This window comes from Oryctolagus cuniculus, chromosome 5 (assembly GCF_964237555.1).
Source record: "Oryctolagus cuniculus chromosome 5, mOryCun1.1, whole genome shotgun sequence".
Lineage (NCBI taxonomy): Eukaryota > Metazoa > Chordata > Mammalia > Lagomorpha > Leporidae > Oryctolagus > Oryctolagus cuniculus.
In genome coordinates this window covers 30028069-30050383 of record NC_091436.1, presented here as the reverse complement: position 1 = coordinate 30050383, position 22315 = coordinate 30028069, and the positions used below count along the sequence as shown (strand labels likewise).

Here is a 22315-nt window from a genome sequence, read left to right as displayed (position 1 = left end):
GGAAAAATCTCGCGGAAGGGTGACTATGGTTTGGCTCTTCCTAAGGAGGCATGATAGGCTCAGATCTCCGGAGAAAATATTGAGAGCGTGGTGATGCCTCCAAACAGGTGTAGCACATAGTCCTGCTTGGGACACGTTATGAGATCATGGCATTGAGAAAGGAGTCACCATCGTGGTCTGAAAGAGAATGTGATTCTTTGAGGCTAAAAGTGATAATGGGGATCAGCCTCCCATAGTGAGATTTCAGAATTGCTATGGACTCTTTTTTTTTTTAATATTTCTTTATTTGAAAGTCAGAGTTACCCAGAGAGAGGAGAGGCAGAGAGAGAGAGGTCTTCCATCCGATGGTTTACTCCCTAATTGGCCACAACGGCCGGAGCTGTGTCGATCCGAAGCCAGGAGCCAAGAGCTTCTCCCAGGTCTCCAATGCGGGTACAGGGGCCCAAGGACTTGGGCCATCTTCTACTGCTTTCCCAGACCATAGCAGAGAGCTGGATCAGAAGTGGAGCACCCAGGTCTCGAACTGGTGTCCATATGGGATGCTGGCACTTCAGACCAGGGCGTTAAGCCGCTGCGCCTCAGTGCCGGCCTTTATGGGCTCTTTTCTATGCCACCTTTCTCTTGTGAAAATGTAAATATTTATTGCAATTACCCTTTCACTCTCCTACTGCATATCCTGTGTATCGGGACAAGGACCAGGTTACAGCTTCCCCCTTGCCCCCTTTTTTTTTGGAAAGAGAGAAGGAGAGAGAGAGAGAGAGAGAGAGAGAGAGAGAGAGCGCAAGATGGAAAGAAAGTAACAAATCTCCTAACCCCTGGTTCACTCACCAAATCCCTGCAACAGCCAGGGCTGGGTCATATCAAAGCCAGTAGCCCAGGGGCCGGCATTGTACTGTAGTGGGTTAACTTGTTGCCTGCAATGCTGGCATCCCATTTGGGCACTGGTTCAAATCCTAGTTGCTCTACTTCCCATCCAGCTCCCTGTTAATGACCTGCGAAAAGCAGCAGAAGATGACCCAAATACTCAGTCCCCTGCCACCCGCCTGGGAGACCTGGAAGAAGCTCCTGGATCCCGACTTCGCCCTGGCTCAGCCCTGGCCATTACAGCCATCTGCGAGTGAAACAGCAGATGGAAGCTCTTTCTTTCTTTATTTTTTATTTATTTGACAGGCAGAGTGGACAGTGAGAGAGAGAGACAGAGATAAAGGTCTTCCTTTGCCATTGGTTCACCCTCCAATGGCCACCGCGCTACACTGATCCAATGGCAGGAGCCAGGTACTTATCCTGGTCTCCCATGGGGTGCAGGGCCCAAGCACTTGGGCCATCCTCCACTGCACTCCCTGGCCACAGCAGAGAGCTGGCCTGGAAGAGGGGCAAACGGGACAGAATCCGGCGCCACGACCAGGACTAGAACCCGGTGTGCCAGCGCCGCAAGGCGGAAGATTAGCCTAGTGAGCCGCTGCGCCGGCCCTTTCTTTCTCTTTATCTCTCCCTCTCTCTCTGTAACTCTTTTAAATAAATAAATATATTTTTAAAATACCGGAAGCCCAGAACTTAATCCAGATCTCCTACGTGGGTACCGGAGACCCAAGCAATTGGATCATTACCTGCTGCTTCCCAGAGTTCACATTAGCAGGAAGCTGGAACTGGAAGTGGGGCTCGGACCTGAGGCAGGCACTCCAAAATGGACCGCAGGCTTCCTAAGCAGCATCTTAACGGCCACGTCAAATGCCTGCCCCAGAAATACCTCTGAACTAAATAGAGTCTCTGGATCAAGAGGACTTGTGTCTGGATTAGTAGGGACTGTGTGAATCACAACTCCTGAGCTCTGAGCTAAAATTGTTCACGAGCTGGAACTTCTGTCTTCTCTAAAAAGTGGGTGAGCTGGCATTGTATTGCAGCATTGCAGGCAGGCCAGTGCTGTGGCATAGAGGGTAAAGCTGCCATCTGCAGTGCTGGCATCCCATATGGGTGCTGGTTCGAGACCTGGCTGCTCCACTTCCAATCCGGCTCTCTGCTATGGCCTGGGAAAGCAGTACAAACTGGCTCAAGAGCTTGGCCCTTGCACCCACATGGGAGACCTGGAGGAAGCTCCTGGCTCCTGGCTTCAGATTGGTGCAGCTCCAGCCATTGTGGCCATTTGAGGAATGAACCAGGAGATGGAAGACCTCTCTCACTCTCTCTGCCTCTTTCTCTGTAACTCTTCCCTTCAAATAAATAAATGAATCTTTAAAAAAAAATGTGGGTGACTGTGTTCTGCATATGGAGAGGAAAGAACTGACCCAGAAGGTGGCTAAGATCATATTACTGTTCATGCCCTTGTATCATTCTCAGCACTCAAGAAAGGGCTATATCTATTAGCTTTTACCCAATAAAATATGGCAAAAGTGACAATGTCACGTCCAAGGTCAGCTCTACACTTCACTCTGTGTGCCCCCTCCTGCTTCCTCACTCGCTCACTCTGATGGAAGCCAGCTGTCCCAGGAGCTGCCCACAGAGAGACCCAGCGGCAAGGAAGCCCGTGAGAGTTGAGGCCTTCAGGGCAGCAGCTCATGGGAGCTGGATCCTCCCAACAACTACCTGAATGAATTCAGAACCTTCAAGTCAGACTGCAGTCCTGGCTCACCCCTTGGCTGTAGCCTTACGAGAGACTTGGACACAAAAGGATCTGTTAGGACATTAGTAACCACCCCAAATTCACTTGTTGAAGTCCTAACCCCCCAGAGTGACTGTATTTGAAGATACAGCCCAGAAAGAGGTCATAAAGAGGTGGAGCCTTAATCTGCGAAGACTGGTGTTCTCATACAAACAGGAAGAGACACCAGAGCCTGCTGTCTCTGCATCACACAGAAGAAAGCGCGTGAGGACGTAGCAAGAAAGCGGCCATCTACAAGCCAGAGAGAGAGAGGCTTCACCAGAAACCAACACTGACAGGGACTCTGATGGAGAGACAGGTGCCCAGCTGGGTAGCCAGGGTGCCCCTCCCCACTCTCTGGAGATAAGAAAACCCAAGCCACCAGCTTCTGGGAGGGAGGTGGATGCCACGTGCTAGTCCTTGGAATCAAGGTTTTTCTGGGCTGCTGTCACGGATCTAGGTAATGAGAATTCTGTCTTTTTGTGGGGGAAAGTTTCATGTGTCTCCTGTTGAGCCTCAGTTGGACCCATCATCCAGTTAATCACTGAAAACCAGCCCTTTCCCGGACCCATCCTCAGAGCGGCCGCCTACAGCCTATAAAGCCCCAATCAGCCTTCAACGTGGCTCCCTCTTGCAGGCCTCTCAGTGCTGCTGGCGGTTTTCCTTTCTCTTTTGCTTTCTTTAGGGGTCCTCTCGGTGCTGTTAAGTTTTTTTTTTTCCTCCTTCACTATGGTTTTCTTAACTTCTGATTCATGCAACCTTGCTTGTCCGGGCATCCTCATTCTTCGTGAACACGAGGCACGAACCCCGCAGAGAGAAAAGGAATGGTAAGAACTGAAGACCCCCCGCAACACCTTGATCTCAGGTTTCCAGCCTCCAGAACGGGGAGAAAATTTCTGTCTACGCCTCCGGTCTTTCAGTGATGTTTTGTTATGGCAGCCTAACAGATTAACACAGTACCCCACTAAGCTGTGCTTGACCCACAAAAATGTTGAGATAAGTGTTTGTTGTGTTGAGCTGTTCCATTTCGTGGTAATTTGTTATGCAGCGATAGACAGCTAATATGTTAGCCTAATTTCATTCTCTGTCCTCTTTGACTTCCATCCTCAAAAGGTTCCCAGGTAAAGTTCCCTGTAGAAGCACTTCAAATTATTTATAGGGTAAGAAAAAATGTTCCTGACAACGAATTATGGCATTTTTTTTCATTTTTTCAAGTTATTTATTTGAAAGGCAAAGTGCCAGAAAGGGAGAGAGAAAAACAGAGCTCGCCCATCCTTTGGCCACCTGTTGACTGACTCTCCAATTGACCATAACAGCCAGGGCTGGGCTGGGCTGGGCTGGGCTGAATTCAGGAGCCAGGAATTCCACCTGTGTCTCCCAAGACCACACTCGTTCAGTGCTTTCTTTCTCCTGAGACTGAAGTGCACCCTTGGGGAGCTCTAACACCTGGGTCTCCCAGGCATGTTAGCATTAAGCTGGATGGGAAGTAGATTAGCTGGGACTAGAACTGGTACTGCAATATGGGTGCCAATATCATGGGTGGCTGCTTAACCCGATGTGTCACAATGCCATCACCATATGCCAATTTCTGGGTCATTAATAGTACTTCCTGAAACGTTTTTATCAACTGCTTATTTTCCCAGCAACATAAAACACAACTCTTGTTTAGATTCAAACTTGAGTGTGGGTAGATAAGGACAGAATAATTGCAATGATTTGGAGTTCATGGGTTCCTTGCACATGTTTGTATGGCTTATCATATGTCTCATGCATGAATTGTAATTCTATATATGTGCATTTATATGTTTGTGTTATAATTCCATAATTCCTAAAAGGACATTAATATATTGGCTCTCTCCAGGTGATCTTAATCATACATCTATTGAAGCAAGTCTGTAGCTCCTAGAAGTGGATAAACATAATTTGCTAAATCATCAGCTTTAAGTTCTTTCCAGAAAACCCCGGAAATGGAGAGCTCCCACACAAGATTCAGTGCCTGGACACCTTTTAAAAACAAGTCCTTAAATAGACAGGTGAGTTACATACTCCAGAGTAAAAGTTTAATCTGCCGAGTTAATTTCACTGTGATGTGTTAGATCTCGTGTCGCCGTATTTTTGACGAAAACCCCTCTAATAAGAGTTTAGTTTTTGAGTCTGTTTAAACAGTAAACCCAGTTTGTCGCAGAGATGATCTGTTACCATCCCAGTCCCAGCTCCTACCTTATGGGAAGCTGAAGATCTGCCTCCCCTTTGACTCCGCCAGGGACAGACTGGACCTCTACAGGACACGCGTGCATGTCCATGTGGGAGAAAGGTGCTTTGGACGATGGTGGTGTGGGAATGTTCGCATGTATTTCTCCAATCCACCTTATCTCCTAAGCCACCTGTATGGTCCCCTGTGGCTGGGGGGTGCCCACTCCTTCAAAAGAGAACGCAGGAAAGAGTCACTGAATGGCACGGGGCAGCTCTGCCAGGTCTTAGTGGAGAAAGCACACTGGGTCTTCAGGGCTCGTGTGGAGTCGGCCCCAAGTGGGAGAGACCCTGCCTATAACAAAGACGGTGAGTTTGAGCCAATTTGTGTAAAGCTGGACGGAGACCATGGTACATGGTTTCCTTGGACACACTGCTAACAGTGGCTAGTTAGCAATAGTTAGGGACTTTCAGGGCTGTGGGTTAAAACCATGGTTACTTCACGTGGTCCTGTGCAGCCTGGAGCTTTCAAGATGAGGTGTATGGAATCTGTTCCCTTGGCTGTGTGAGTCTAGATGGAACCGAGGGTCAGGAATCGTTCTTTGCTTTCCAGGGGACTTCCCTAGGCTTGTGTGTAATTGAGTCTAGACCAGCTCACCCAACAAGCCCAGTCTTGTCCGTAGCCCTGGACAAGAACAGCTTGAAAATGTAAGGGGAGCCCCCTATGCCACAGGTGAAAGTGCTTTGTGAGCTGTGAATGTGCTGTGCAAATATTAGCTGTGGGTAGTAGATTGTCTAAAGACCACTTGGCAACCAAGAACATACCAGCCTGCACGGCCAAACATCTCTTCTTCCTCTCTAGCTCTTTCAGGAAAGAGTTGCTCTCATAAGTCATTGGTTTGACCTCTGGACCAGCAAGCAACGTCAAGAATTCCTATGCACGATTTTTTCACGGTGCACAAAATCGCAATTAAGGTAAATGGAGCCTGATAATGCCATTCTCATTGGTTCTTAGAGCTAAAATAGAGTAAAATGTTACATAATCATCTTGCGCTTGCTTTTCTTTTTCCTCCCTTAAAGGTGAAAAATAAGCAGTTTATTTTATGGCTTACATAACAAACTTCTGCAGCTTGTGCTCTCCTTGGGGCTGAAGCAGTGCAGCCCTGGGGGCCTTAACACCTTCCCACCATTGTGGGACTGGTTTTTGTTTTGCAAAAACTTGTAGGTGTCTGCAGCTGCTGAGTTCTGAACATTGTTCTAGTGTTTTAAATCCACCTTGGAATGATTGGACAATCTGATTCCAAATGGATATGTGGTACATAGCTAGGCGCCTGGTAAATGATTGTTCAATGAACACATGGGTCTGGAAAAAAAAAATGCACGTGACATGACAATGGTCGCAGTATTTAGGGACATGGACAAGACTCATGCAGCAGTGGCCGGTGACTGCCCAGGGGATTTGTTCCCGTTCTGCCTCTTCCCTCGGGTTAAGACTGTAATTTTCTTTCAAATACTTCCGCGTAGACTGTGTGGTATTTGTTAGTTGAAATTACACTTGCCACTTATAGCTGGTGTTCTGATCAGGAATGAATATCCTGAGGGTCACTGGTTAGCTCTAGACTGGAGAGGTCACAGTACCTCTGTTATTATTGGATCCTTGGCTAATTAGCATGTAAATATCAGACATTAGTTATTATCAGAGCACCCGGTGGCTTGTTAAGTAGCTGGATGAATGTTAGCACTAGACTGTTTGGTGTAAGTAAAGGCATTTTGTCGCTCCCCCTCTTCGTGGAGGAACGACACAGGACCCTGCGCTGTTCTTTCGTCTGCTCGGCCCTCCCCGGGTTTGCTGCTGGTTCTTCCCGGGTTGGCTACTATCCCTTCCACCTCCGTGGAAGGGCAGTTCCCCCTGGCCGCATTCCCCACTTCCGCAGGGGAGCGGCACACCGCCGGCCGGGTCTCTCGGGGGCTGCACGGGTTCCCTTAGATGTTCCCCATAGATGTTCCTGGTGCATGCCGTCTCTCTCCTCCTTTATAGTCCTCCTCCGCCAATCCCAACTCGGCTGAGTACGCTGCTCTCCAATCAGGAGCAAGTCCTACAATTAATTGGTTGAACTGGAGGCAGCTGTGCGGAAGCTGTTTACTTCTCTCCCAGCGCCATATTGTGGGAGAGCAGATGCATAGAATAAGTCCTAATTCGAGTAACTTAGTCTAGTCCGGATTGCTCCCCACAGATCCCCCTTTCTTTTTATTTTTTGGCGTTGATACGCGCCTGTCTTCGGTGTCCCACGGCATACACTCTGCTCTACTTGCTAGAGTTGCCACAGGCTCTTACAAGTCCTATCAGGCAAACCGAATCCGGGTCCTCTCTTCGCCATTGTAAGGAGGTTTTTAGGCGCTGATGCGTGCCTGTGTTCGGTGCCCTGCAGCGCATGCTCTGCTCTGCCCGCAGGGGCTTACAAAACCTATCAGGCAAACCGAATCCAAGCCTTCTCATTGCCTTATTGTGGGGGAGACTTATTAGTGTTGGTTCGTGCCTATCTTCGGTGACCTGCAGCTCATACTCTGGTCGAGCTTTGCTGGCGCTTACCGCCTTAAATCAGGCAGACCGAATCCAAGCCTCCTAATTGTTGCATTGTGGGGAAGCTTTACTGATGTTAACTCGTGCCTGTCTTCGGTGACCTGCGGCTAGCCGCCCAGGTACTCATCGCGTCACTAATCGGGCAGACCGAATCCAAGCCTTCTAATTGGCATGTTGAGGGGAGGCCTTATTTTTCTCTATTTCTCTATCTCCGGGCATTCCTACCTCTCCCATTTCACTTCTATCTTCCAGCATTCCCATTTCTCTTTTACTTCACTTCCAAACTTCTGTTTCTCTTATCCCTGCGGCTTTCCGGCACCTCGCCCCGCCGGCGGGTTCCCGGCTCTGCGCCGCTTCAGCCCGCGCGCCTCTCTCATCTGCGCAGCTTCCCGGCTTTGCGCGGCTCGGCTTTGCGCGCTCCGCGGTCTCCACGCTTAACCCTTTCGCGTCTGAACCACGGCCTACGCCAGCGTTCCCTATCTATTCACGCCCCGTGCTCTCTCTGCACGCGGCGGCTTCCGCGAGTAACACAGCGTAGCTTGCGTCTCCGCCACTAGGATTCAATCTAAGTTCCCCGGGCTAGCCTGGCGAATTCAACCCAGCGTACGTCTCCGCCCCACGATTTGGCTTCCCGTCCTTTGCTCCCCGGGCTAATCAGACGGATCCCAATCTGGCTTACGTCTCAGCTTCTAGTTTCAACTTTTCGCCCCCTATTCCCGGGCTAACTTGAGAATCCCAAAGTGGCTTTCGTTTCCGCCTCGGCCTGCCCCCCGCGGCTTCAATTTCCCTAACATTTTTCTCTACCCGGTATGTTTCCCTAAGTTTTCTTCCAACAATATTCCCCCCTCATTTCTCCTGGCCTCTCCCCACAGTCCGTATCCGAGTCTGTTTGTTCTAGCTTTCACTTTCGCTTTCGACCTTAGAGATTTCTCCCAGCTTCCCCCCGTAGTCCGTATCCGAATCTATGCCTAGGCTTTCAATAGCTTCTTCCGGCACCCTTTTCGTCCGGCTTTTCCCTAGGCTGTTTGCTAATCTCTCTCTCCGGTAATTTCCCAGTTCTTCCCGTTTCTTCCCTCCTAAGTTTCATATCCGTCCTAAGTTTCCTATCCGAGTCAGGTTTCCTATCCGAGTCACGGCACCATTATGTCGCTCCCCCTCTTCGTGGAGGAACGACACAGGACCCTGCGCTGTTCTTTCGTCTGCTCGGCCCTCCCCGGGTTTGCTGCTGGTTCTTCCCGGGTTGGCTACTATCCCTTCCACCTCCGTGGAAGGGCAGTTCCCCCTGGCCGCATTCCCCACTTCCGCAGGGGAGCGGCACACCGCCGGCCGGGTCTCTCGGGGGCTGCACGGGTTCCCTTAGATGTTCCCCATAGATGTTCCTGGTGCATGCCGTCTCTCTCCTCCTTTATAGTCCTCCTCCGCCAATCCCAACTCGGCTGAGTACGCTGCTCTCCAATCAGGAGCAAGTCCTACAATTAATTGGTTGAACTGGAGGCAGCTGTGCGGAAGCTGTTTACTTCTCTCCCAGCGCCATATTGTGGGAGAGCAGATGCATAGAATAAGTCCTAATTCGAGTAACTTAGTCTAGTCCGGATTGCTCCCCACAGCATTTCAGAGGTGTGTACTGACTGAAGTATTTTAGAAAGCCTTCCAGTATGCCTGGGACTAGTTGGATACAGCCAGGCTGGGAGCAGGTTTTTCAGCTCTGTCCCCATGAAAGCAGCCTTTTGTCAGCCTTGAGGATTTCTGGTAGCCTGAGACCAACAAGGCTGTTTTCTCTGCCTCCTCCCGCTGCCAAGATTAACTTATTTGAAAGTCAGTTACAGAGGGGGAGAGAAAGATCTTCCATCTACTGGTTCACTCTGCAAATGGTCACAATGGCTGGGACTGGGCCAGGCCAAAGCCAGGAGCTTCATCTGTGTCTCCCATGTGGGTGCAGGGGCCCAAGCACTTGTGCCTGGGGATGCAGTGGAAGATGGCCCACTAGCAGGGAGCTGGATCAGGAGTGGAGCAGCTGGGACTTGAACTGGTGCCCATTTGGGATGCCAGCACTGCAGATGGTGGCTTAACCCACTAAGCCATGGCCCCCAGAAGGCTATTCTTGGAACATAGTCCTTTATCAGTGGAATGAGACTCTCGTTTAGAGTTTGGATAGCTGGGACTTCCTCAAGCTTGCATAGAAGACTCTAGAAGTGGCTTGGGCTTATTTATTAACATTTGCTTAGTGAAACTCTAGGTGTGGTATCATGTGGTGTTCCGCATTTTTATTATAACCTGATAATTAGGTTGTTGGAGAGCCTGGCCTTCCCTTGTCTTAGGTCACTACCAAAAAAGTGTCTGAATTATGCATGACTAAATAGGCTTACTTTAGTTTGAAAGCCCTGCCTCTCAATTTCTTATTTTTTTCTGCCTATCTCTTTCAAAAAAGATGTATTTATCTATTTGACAGAGTTAGAGAAAGATCTTCCATCTGCTGGTTCACTTCCCAGATGGCTGCAATGGCCAATGCTGGGCCAGGCTGAAGACAGGAGCTTCATCCAGGTCTCCCACCTGGATGCAGGGGCCCAAGCAGTTAAACCATCCTCTGCTGTCTTCCCAGGCCATTAGCTGGGAGCTGAATCAGAAGTGGAGCAGCTGGACACTAACCAGTGCCCATATGGGATGCTGGCATTGCAGGCAGTGGCATTACCAGCTATGCCATGATGTTGGCCCATGCCTGCCCCCCCTCCTTTGACACGTGAAAATGCTTTCTTGCAGTTCAACTTTATAATTCTATGATATGAGGCTGTATATCAGGTACAAATGTCTAGTAAAACACGTTATAGGGAAGCGGCTAGGATTATGGCAGTTTTTCCAAGGCAATCCTTGACTCTTAAGCACCCAATATAGCAAAGATTTTTCTAAAAACAAATACATATATCAGGTGCACTTTTGATATTCTCTTCAGAGTTTCCTATAAAGCAGTTCCCTAGGCCACAAGGAAATAAAAGGACTCAGTGCAGCCTTACAGGAAGTAGGAAGCGGAGGAAGGCCCAGGTGGCTCCAGGGCCTCGAAGGGCACTTTCCCGGGGGAGGGGGCCCTGGTAGGGAAACCAGACGATCTGAGACTCCACGAACAACAACAACAGGTCTGGGATTATGTGGCCCTGGGGGCTGGGGCCCACACATCTGTACATCTCCTCCTGTAAGTCTGCTGTGCCCGTCTCTTTGGATCGCTCCTTCTCCATCAGCTTACCCTTGTGTCTTTGGGTGTAAAACAGAGTAGGGGACTGTTCTTTATGGAGTCCTGGGATGAGATACACATCTTCCAGGCTCTGTTGCAAAAGGCTACAAAGACAGAAAAATAGGTTCATGAGCCTAAAAGTCATAGGGAATGTCTAAAAGTCACAGGGAATGGACGTTGTGTGATAGTCATTGGCTGTAATTCCTTTTACTCCTACTTTGCGGCTTTCAAATGATAACAGCAAATCCCCCATCCATACTCTTTGTGCATGGGTGTTCCAGGCTCCTGTATCCTAAGCAAAGCAATCTTAGTTGCCACCACCAGAGGTCATCAGAGATCTTGTGGTATATTTGAGGCCCCTTGACATTAAGCTGACATTTGGGCAACTGGAAATTGTAGCCTATGTCTGGTACAAGCGTTCTTCTTTCTGTAGGACAAGAATATGGAACTAACTTGCTAGATGAAATGCCTTCTCTTTGATAACTGTGTTTCTGTGAAGAGCACTATGTATTGCCAAAAAACTGAGTGTACTCTCCAGGCTGCTGATTTCAGGGGGAGATGTGGGTGCATTTCTGGTCTTTAGATTTGGCATCTGGAACCCATTTTTGGTGTGTTTGTGATTTTTGTGGGTGAGCATCAATCAGCTGATTCCCCAAAGTCTGGGTTAAGTCACCTTGTACCTGTTCTTCCTGCCTCTGTTAGTTAGCCTTTTCTTCTGTCCTGTGGACATCTGCAGTACTATGTGCCAATCCAGTTTGTGCTCAGTTTTAGTTAAATCTAAAAGCCCAACTCATTCTTTAAAAACAAAAAATGAGTTATGCAATCATTTTTTCTTTAAACATCTTTATTGAGATTTAATTCATGTAATGAAATTTCCCTACTTAAGGCTGTAGTTCAATGACTAGTAATTCAGAGCTCAGTACCCATCACCACAACCTAAGTCTAGAACTTGTCACCCCAGAAACAACCTCCTGCCCCCTTAGTAGTCACTCCCCATCTCCATGTCCCAGATTGGAGCAAGCACTGGTGTGCTTTCTGTCTATAGATTTCCTGTCTTGGACTTTTCCTGTAAATGGAAACAGGCAATATGTGATCTTCAGGAACTGGCTTCTTCCTTATGTTCTAATGTTTTCAATGTTTATTTGTTTTTATTTGTATGTATCAGTGCTTCTTTCCTTTTTATTGCCAAGTAATGTTCCATTGTATGGCTATGCCGTGTTTTATTTACCCACTCATCACTTGATGGCATTTGGGCTGTTTCTCCATTTTGGCTATTGTAAATAATGCTATGAACATCTGTGTCCAAGTTTATGTAGATGTTTATTTCTCATAGATATTTATCTAAGAGTGGAATTGCTGGGTCAAATGGTGCCAGAGTAATTAACTTGATGATTAAGTGTGTCTCTTGTGTCTTTTGAGTCATTTATTCCTATACTCGTTTCCCATGACTGTGAATAGCTTGTTAATAAATGACAGAAGTGAGCATTACATTATTTGGCCGCTTGAAGTCTTTATATGTTAGGGAGGTGATATTTATGCAGTGCCTTTTTTTTTTTTTTGGCAAGGTAGAGAGATCATTGTTTTATACCTTTTTGTTTTCTAGTTGCCAGGTAATTTTATTTACATTCAGGCAATTAGTTATAAACAGGGTGTTGCAATATTGGTAGGGAATATGTTATCACAATTTCACTTAAAAGTTTGCTTTTAATCTCTGAGATATATCTAAATACCTAACATTTTTCCAATATTAAATATTTTTAATATGAGATCTTAAATTTTATGACATTTAAAATGTTATTGAAGGTTTAGCTTCTTAAACTATCCTTCCGGCAAGTTCTCATCCCAACTTGGATGCTACCCCCCTGGGGAAGTCTTGCCCACCCTGCCATTCTTACATGACTACATGCTGGCATTTCCTCTCAACACCTGATGCCCACATGCCAACAGATCTAATGGTTTCCAGTGGTGTCTTGCCCCTGCCACTTGACTAGGTTGACCTTTCCTGTGCTTCTTAGAGGAAACTGGGCTGTTTGTATCAGTCACACTTGGAGAAACCTATTAGGAGTTTGAATCTGTCTCCTTGTCACACTGGTGGGACCGGTTTTAAGTTGCATCTGCTCAGCAGCCCGTAGAGCCTTCTATAAAGGCTTTTCATTCCAGGCCAGAGCTGTTCAAGCTTGCAGCTTTCCTGGTGGGTGGGGCAGCGTTCGTACACCTACATATACAGGACAGGTATATGTGTGGAGAGAGCGAGAAATCACAAACAGCCTGGGAAAGAGCAGCTGTGGTTGCTTGTCTCCATCAAAGCCCACTGGATGTGGCATTGGAAGGCAGAAAATTGTGCTAATGTAGATCTCAGAACACCCCACTGCTACTTCGGGACGCCCTCCTGCTACAGCACCTGGGAGGGCTCCGGCGGGCGAGGCTGCCTTCCAGCTGTGGTTTGTTGAGGAAGTCGGCTTGTAGTTTTGCAGAGACAAGACACCGGGTTGATTTAGGAGATGAAACAGCTCCATCACTCTGAGTTACAGAATGTCCTTTTGCAAGAGAGATTTCTGCGTGGAGATGGTGATATTAGAGGAAAAAGTCATTTTATGTCACTTACTTGACATGGCCAGGATGGGAGTAGGGAGCCCTGTGACGGGATTTACAGTGGAGAACAGAGATTGGGCTCCACTCCAAACACAGCAGGGACAATGGGAATAGATAGCCAAGGAGCTAGGTTAGGGGCAGGTGGACGGAAAGTTACTAAGAGGAAACACAGAAGGCGTCTGTCCAAACCGACCGGGCAGGATTCTTGCTGGAGATGGGCCAGGGGGGTTGGGCATCACCTGAGCAGTGCTGGTGATGAATAAGGAAGCTGATCACATCTCAAGGGAGGTCAGCTGTGGACAATGAGGAGCTTATGGCTGCACAGACTTAGCAGAGCTCTGTGTTAAACTAAACTTGCCAATGACTTCTACAGATGGGTGAGGAGAAGACTAGAGACCCTGATGAAAGTTTAGTCAATCAGATAATCCTTATGGGAGAGGAGATAGGAGTATTCTGAGATAAACTCTGCACTTGTATTGAAATTACTCCTGTCTAGACATGCAAAGCAAGTCTGGAAATTGGGTCGTTTCATTTCTTCCTTCTCCTCAGTCCAGTATTCTTCTGCACAGCACTCCTGTCCTCTATCATAGCGGCTGGTCGCATCTGAGCAACTGTATTCAACACTAGTGTTGGCATTCGTTGTTGGGGTGGTTTTTAGGGTGGATGAAGCTAAAAAAAAATATTCTCAAGTTTAAAATGAAAGGAGAAACCAATAACCTAAAGTTGTTGTGTTGGGTGGGGCTGGAGACAGGGACAATGGACAAGAAGGGGAGGTCATTGCCCTATGCTGGGCAAGGTCCATGCGCTTGAACTTCTTGCTTCCCTTTTGCCAGTGAGCAGTGCTGCTCTCCACTGGTCACACTTCTTCTACAGCTCTGGGCACCGCTGGGCACTGTGCTGCCTGTGGTACTTGCTTATTCATGTCCTTCCGCCTCCACCAGAACGGAAGCTGCCTAGAGCAAACACTTGCTCTGGTGCCTCTTCCCGTCTCTGACGCTTAGAGCACTACCATGCATGTGGGAGCCACTCAGTAAATGCCTGTTGAAAGAATGCAGATCTCTAAACACTCCCAATTACTAAAGTGACAAAAAGATACTGGAAAAAATTTCCATTTGGTAGTTCTCTAGGAGGAAGGAGTTTTTCGAGATATTCTACATTGTAGAATATAAGATCATAAATATTTTGGTTCATCCATTCATTCAAAACTTTTAATTCAAATCCTCTAAAAGCAATCCTGAATCGCAGTAGTACCAGTGATGTCATGCCGCACTACTCCAGGGGCTGCTCTTTGACACAGCCATGCATGCGAAGGGCTCCTCTTACAGCTGTCCTTTGAACACTCTCCCAAATGCCACATCCCTGATAATGTTTCTGATTTTCTATTTTTAAAGATTTACTTATTTGAAAGTCAGAGTTACACAGAGAGGGAGAGGCGTTTTCTATCCACTGGTTCATTCCCCAGATGGCCACAATTGCCGGAGCCGCGCCAATCCGAAGCCAGGAGCCAGGAGCTTCTTCTGGGTCTCCCATGCGGGTGCAGGACTTGGTTGGGCCATCTTCTACTGCTATCCCAGGCCATAAGCAGAGAGCTGGATTGGAAGTGAAGCAGCCGGGACTCAAACCTGTGCCCATTTGGAGTGCCGGCACTGCAGGCAGCAGCTTTATCTGCTTCGCTACAGCACCAGCCTTGATTTTTTTTTTTTTTAATTTTAGAGTTATAGACAGTGAGAGAGACAGAGAGAAAGGTTTCCCTCCATTCATTCACTCCCCAAATGGCTGCTATGGCTGACGCTGTGCCGATCTGAAGCCAGGAGCCAGGTACTTCTTCCTGGTCTCCCATGCAGGTGCAGGGGGCCAAGCACTTGGGCCATCCTTAACTGCCTTCCCGGGCCACAGCAGAGAGCTGGCCTGGAAGAGGAGCAACCAGGACTAGAACCCAGCACCCATATGGGATGCGAGTGCTGCAGGCGGAGGATTAGCCAACTGAGCCATGGCGCCGGACCCCATGATTTTGTTTTCTAAGATTTCTACTTGAGAGGTAGAGTTACAGAGAGGAGAGACAGATCTTCTGTCCACTGCTTCACTCCCCAATGGACACAGTGGCAGGAGCTGGGCTGATCCAAAACTAGGAGCTTCTTTTGGGTCTCCCACGAAGGTGCAGGGGCCCAAGCACCTGGGCCATCTTCTACAGCTTTCCCAGGCCATCAGCAGGGAGGTAGATCAGAAGAGGAGCAGCCAGGATTTGAACCAGTGCCCTTATGGGGGGTTGCTGGCATTGCAGGTGGTGGCTTTTATCTGCCATACCACAGTGCCAAGCTCAGCTCTGCTATTCTATATGTAGTCCATAAAGCTAAAAAGATAAGTGCATGACCCATATGAAGGAAACTACAAATTTGTACTAATGGATAGCAAAACAACAGCATACAAACCTGGAGAAATAGATCGATCTGCCATGTTAGAAGGCGTTGGGTTCTCTACAGATTAACCTTCAGTTTAGTCCCAGTACAAATCCTCAAAGAGGCCTTTCACTGATTCTAATGCTAATCTGGAAAAGAAAATGGACAATGGCTAAGCTAAGAAAATTTAAATTAAAAAAAATGAATAAAGGTTTCACTACCAGAAATAAATACTTTTTTTTTTACTACTTAAATACCTACAAGTAGTATCTCTAGCATAAAGGAGAGAAAGGACTGACATCAATGTAGCAGAAATGGACAGGCAGAGATGGCAGGCTCAGGCAGTTGGATAGATCTCTCTTGTCTTGAATTCCTGCTTGAGGAGCCAGATGTTGAAGTTTTTTTTTTTTTTAATTTAGTAAATATAAATTTCCAAAGTACAGTTAATGGATTACAATGGCTTCCCCCCCATAATTTCCCTCCCACTCACACCCCTCCCATCTCCCGCCCCCTCTCCCATTCCATTCACATCAAGATTCATTTTCAATTATCTTTATATACAAAAGATCGATTTAGTGTATATTAAGTAAAGATTTCATCAGCTTGCACCCACACAGAAACACAAAGTGTAGAATACTGTTTCAGTACTAGTTATAGCATTACTTCATATTGGACAACACACTAAGGACAGATCCCACATGAGAAGTAAGTACACAGTGACTCCTGTTGCTGACTTAACAATTTGACACTCTTGTTTATGGCATCAGTAATCTCCCTAGGCTCTAGTCATGAGTTGGCAAGGCTATGGAAGCCTTTTGAGTTCGCCGACTTCGATCTTATTCAGACAAGGTCATAGTCAAAGCAGAAGTTCTCTCCTCCCTTCAGAGAAAGATACCTCCTTCTTTGATGACCTGTTCTTTCCACTGGGATCTCACTTGCAGAGATCTTTCATTTAGGTCTTCTTTTTTTTTTTTTTTCTTTTTTTGTCCAGGGTGTCTTGGCTTTCCATGCCTAAAATACTCTCATGGGCTCTTCAGCCAGATCCGAATGCCTTAAGGGCTGATTCTGAGGCCAGAGTGCTGTTTAGGACATCTGCCATTCTGTGAGTCGCTGTGTATCCTGCTTCCCATGATGGATCGTTCTCTCCCTTTTTGATTCTATCAGTTAGTATTCGCAGACACTAGTCTTGTTTGTGTGATCCCTTTGACTCTTAGAACTATCATTGTGATCAATTGTGAACTGAAATTGATCACTTGGACTAGTGAGATGGCACTGGTACATGCTACCTTGATGGGATTGTATTGGGATCCCCTGGCACGATTCTAACTCCACTATATGGGGCAAGTCCGATTGAGCATGTCCCAAATTGTACATCTCCTCCCTCTTATTCCCACTGTTATATTTAACAGGGATCACTTTTCAGTTAAAATTTAAACACCTAAGAATAATTGTGTGTTAATTACAGAGTTCAACCAATAGTACTAGAACAAAACAAAGAAAAAATACTAAAATGGATAAAGTATTACATTGTACATCAACAGTCAGGACAAGAGCTGATCAAGTCACTTTTTTTTTTTTTTTAAGATGTCTTTATTTGAAAGGCAGAGGGACAGAGAAATTTCTACCAGTGGTTCTCTCCCCAAATGGCCTCAATGGCTAGGGCTGTTCCAGGCCAAATCCAGGAGCCTGAAACTCCATTTGAGTTTCCCACATGGATGGCAGGGACTCAATCACTTGGGCCATCTTCTGGCTTCCCAGAAGCATTAGGGAGCTGAATCAGAAGTAGAACAGCCAGGACTTGGACTGGTATGGAATACTGGGGCTGCGGGGGGTGTCTTAACCCACTGTACAGCACCAGCCCCCAGGCATGGTTGATTACTTGTCTGCCCAAGCCATTCCACATCCCTTCTTCCTTCCCTACAAAAGTCAAGGGATTATGTGCTTATGGGGTAGCTGGTCACCGCACCCTACCAATAAGTGTCACTATTGGACTGCATTAATATAATTGCACTCCTTGATAGTATCTGATCTAGGCAAGGCTGTATAGATGTTAACTCTATCCAAGGAGCTGATGATGGCTAGCCAGAGAGCTCCTGGGGAGTTTTCTTCCATCTTAAAGGTACAGAGGGAGCCTAAAGAAGGAACCCGCCCTTTTCCCCACAGTTAACCTGTGGTCTCTGTTGTATTGAGTGAGGGTAGATGCTTGCAGCAGGAGATCACTCAGGACCCATCTTGGGGGGCAAGCCTGAAGATCAGACACACTGCTGAGCTAGACAAAGAGGAAACGGGAAAATCCTGGGCCCTTCATGATGCCAGTGAGCCTTTGGATTCACTAGCCCTGAAGCTGTCCTGATTTTAAAAGTGGTCCCTAGTACTCTATTTATTTAGTAGCCACTTCTCTGGTCATCTCAACATTCCAGAGTCTAGTTGAGGTCCAGGAAGGGAAAAACCAAAAGTGTTTAGCAGTCAAATGGGTGCCTTAGGGCATAAGTAAGGGCCCTTAGACTTCATGCCTGATTCTAAGTATACAATGAACTTGGGGCTTCTGTAAAATGATCTTTAAAAATGAGTGATCAATGCACCTAAGACCACCATGCCTATATGTTACGTCTTGTGCTTGACTCCCACATCAGCATCAGGATGTGCTTTGTTGCCTTTACTTCTACCAAGGGGAAATCAAGTCCGTGGATATGGAGGAATGGCTCCTCAGAATCATCTGGAGTCTGTAAAACCACAGATGGTGCACTTCAGTGATAGTTTGGCTCATGTAGGATGAATTTAAAGATGAAGTTAAAAGTTAAATTTATTTTACTGTAGGAAAAAATTTAAATAGTTTGTTCATTACAATTTTTTAATGTATGCAAGGTGAACAAACCTCATGTATCTCATATACAGATTTAGGAGCATAATGATGCTTCCCACTCTACTCTCCCTCCTCCTCCCTTTCCCATTCTTTCAACAATACCATACTCTTTATTTTGCAACCATGAGATTAACCCTACACTAAGTAAAGAATTCAACAGATAGTAAGAAGAAAAAAATACTGTTCCTCAACAATAGACAAGGGCTCTAAACAATAATCAAATCTGAAAATGTCAATTTTCCTCATAAAAATTACTTTTTTGGATACTCAGTTACTGTAGATCAGGGAAAACCTGGTATTTGTCTTTTTGGGATGGGCTTATTTCACTAAGTAGAATAGTTTCCAGTTGTATCCATTTTGTTGCTGAAGACAGGATTTCATTTTTTTAATGGTGGAGTAGTATTTGTGTGTGTGTGTGTGTGTGTGTGTGTGTCTGTGAGAGAGAGAGAGAGAGAGAGAGAGAGAGACATTTTCTTGATCCAGTCATTGGTTGATGGCCATTTGGGTCAATTTGATATATTGGCTATTGTGCATTGAGCTGCAATAAACTTGGAGTTCAGATAACTTTTTCATATGCTGATTTCAGTTGGGTAAATTCCCAGGAGTGGGATGCTGGGTCATATGGTAGATCTATTTCCAGATTTCTGAGGAATCTCTACTGTTTTCCACAATGGCTGTACTAGTTTGCCTTTTCACCAATGGTGTATTAGGGTACCTTTTCCCCCACATCCTCACCAGCATTATTTTTTTTTTTTATTTCTGTGTGAGCCATTCTAACTTGGGTGAGGTTAAACCTCATAGTACGTTTTTTTCCCTTAAGAAACCTTTTATTTAAGGAATACGAACTTCATGCATCTCACAAATACAACTTTAGGAACATAGTGATTCTTCCCACCACACCCACTATCCCACCCACTCTTCCACCTCTCTTTCCCCCTCCCTCTCCTATTCCCACTCTTATTTTAAACTAAGATCTATTCTGAATTAACTTTATACACAGAAAATTAAATCTGTACTAAGTAAAGAGTTCAACAAATTATATGGGGGGAAAAAACTGATCCTCAACAGTTGACACAAGGGCTGTGTAGGCAATGGATTAACTTGTTATAGTACAATGCCAGCCCCTCTGTTTTATATCTTAAAATCCTGGATTGTGATGCCTCTGGCTTTTCTTATATTTTTTTTGAAAGGTAGAGCTAGGGAGAGCTAGATAGATCTTCAGTCCACTGATTCACTCCCCAAATGGCCACAAAGGCTGGAGCTTGGGCAGGATGAAGCTAGGAGCCTGAAACTCCATCTGGGTCTCTCATGTGGGTGGCAGGAGCACAAACTTGGGGCATCTTCTGCTGCCTTCCTAGGCATATAAGCAGGGAACTGTATTGAAAATGGATCAGGGGCTAGCACTGTGGCATAGTGGGCTAGGCCTCTGCCTGTAGTGCCAGCATACCATTTGGATGCCGGTTTGAGTCCCAGCTGCTCCTTTTGCAATCCAGCTCTTGGCTTTTGGCCTGGGAAAGCAGTGGAAAATGGCCCAAGTCCTTGGGCCCCTGTGCCCACATGAGAGACCTAGAGGAAGCCCGTGGCTTTGGAGTGGCCCAGCTCCTGCCGATGCGGACCTTTAGGGAATGAATCAGTGGATGGAAGACCTTTCTCTCTGTCTCTCCCTCTCCCTGTCTGTAACTCAACCTCTCAAATAAATCTTTAAAAAAAAAAAAAGTGAATCAGCAGGTGCTTGAAATGGTGCCTGTGTAGACAATGGATTAACTTGTTATAGTACAATGCCAGCCCCTCTGTTGTATATCTTAAAATCTTGGATTGTGATGCCTCTGGCTTTGTTTTTGTTTTTTATAATTGCATTTGCTATTTTGGGTCTCTTGTGTTTCCATATGAATTTGATCACTGTTTTATCTAGATCTGAGACTGATTGGGATTTCATTGAATCTGTGAATTGCTTTGGGTAGTATAGATGTTTTGATATTTTTCTAATCCATGAAGTGGAAGATTCTCTCATTTTTTGTCTTCTATTTTTTATGTTTTATAATTTTCACTGTAGAGATCTTTCACATACTTGGTTAAAATTTTTCCAAGGTATTTAAATTATTTGTAGCTATTGTGAATGGTACTGATCTTCAAGTTCTGTCTCGGCCATGAAATCTTCTGTGTATACAAAGGACATTGATTTTTGTGCATTGATTTTTATATCATGCAACTTTACCAAACTCTTTTAAATTTTAATCCTCTCTTAGTGGAGTTCTTTGGTTCCCCTGTATATACAATTGTGTCATCTACAAGCAGGGAAAGCAGACTTCCTCCTTTCCAATTCATCATGTCTCTTTGATTTTTTTTTCCTAATGGCTCTGCTAAGACATATAGAATCACATTGAATGGCAATGGTGAAAGTGGGCATCTTGTTGGTTCTAGATCTTGCTGGAAATGTTTCTACCTTTTCCCATTCAAAATGATGCTGGCCTTGATTGTGTTGAGGAATGTTCATTCTATACCCAATTTTCTTAAGGTTTTTTATCATGAAAAGATGTTGTATTTTATCAAATGTTTTCTCTGTGTCGAGATAATTATATGGTTTTTAATCAATTTGTTGGTGTGATGTATTACATGTATTGATTTTCATGTGTTGAACCATCCCTGCCTACCAGGGATAAGTCCCAATTGTTCTGGGTGAATGATATTTCTGATGTACTGTTGGATTCAATTAGCTGGTATTTTGCTGAAGATTTTTGCATCTATATTCATTAGTGATATTGGTCTTCAGTTCTCTTTGTATCTTTTTCCAGCTTGGGAATTAAGATGATGCTAGCCTTATAAAAGGAGTTTGAGGATTCCCTCCCTTTCAATTGTTTGGAATAGTGTGAGAAGAATTAGTTTCTAAAGCCTGGTAGAATTCAGCAGTGAAGCATCCAGTGCCAGGCTTTTTTTGTTGTTGTTGGCAGAGTCTTCATTACTGATTCAATCACTGTCTTTGTTATTTAGGTTTTCTATTTTTTCATGACTCAGTTTTGGTAGAAATCTATCCATTTCTTCTAGATTTTCCAGTTTGTTGGCATATGGCTGTTTGTAGTAATTCCTGGTGATTCTGTTTATTTCTATGGTGTCCATTATAACATATTCTTTTTGATCTCTGATTTTATTAATTTGGGTTTTCTCCCCTTCCCTCTTCTTTTTGGTTAGTTGCGCCCATTGGTGTGTCACTTTATTTCTTTCCTCTTACTGATTTTGGATTTGCTTTTTTTTTTTTTTTTTTTAAGGTCCTTAAGATGCATTGTTAGATCATTTGTTTGGCTTTTCAACTTCTAGACATAGGCACTAATTACTATAAACGGCACTCTTAACACTGTTTTTTTCCATATCCCATAAGTTTTGATATGCTGTCATCTTCATTTGTGTCTAGGAATTTCTTTGATTTCTCTTCTGATTGTTTCTATGGCCTATTCAGGAGCATGCTTTTTGATCTCTGTGTGTTTGCATATTTTCTTTTCTTTTTTAAGATTTATTTATGTATTTGAAAGGCAGAGTTACAGAGAGGCAGAGGTAGAGAGAGGACTTCCATCCACTGGTTCACTCCCCAAATGGCCACAACAGCCAGAGCTGAGCCGATCCAAAGCCAGGAGCTTCTTCCAGGTTTCTCATGTGGGTACAGGGACACAAGTACCTGGGCCACATTACACTGCCTTCCCAGGTCAGAACAGAGATCTGGATCAGAAGTGGAGCAGCTGGGACTCAAACTGGCACCCATATGGGATGCTGGCACTGCAGCATCCAGCTCCTGCATATTGAGTGTTTTATGTTGTTAATTTCCAGCTTCATTCCACTGTTGTCA

At 45.6% G+C, this 22315-nt stretch overlaps 1 protein-coding gene across 10 annotated transcripts in view; it reads left to right on the top strand.

Moving 5' to 3' along the window:
• ECT2L (epithelial cell transforming 2 like) overlaps positions 1–22315 on the top strand; it is a 135867-nt gene that overhangs the window by 12879 nt on the left and 100673 nt on the right. For 9 of the 10 annotated variants that reach the window (XM_070073505.1, XM_070073501.1, XM_070073507.1 and 6 more), the window contains exons 2-3: positions 4497–4668; positions 5688–5800. In XM_070073505.1, the coding sequence (XP_069929606.1) occupies positions 4603–4668; positions 5688–5800 (179 nt within the window). In that variant the 5' untranslated portion in view covers positions 4497–4602. Of the gene's footprint in view, positions 1–1372; positions 3463–4496; positions 4669–5687; positions 5801–22315 lie in introns of those variants that run through there. The other variant, XM_051854270.2, reaches the window with a different exon arrangement.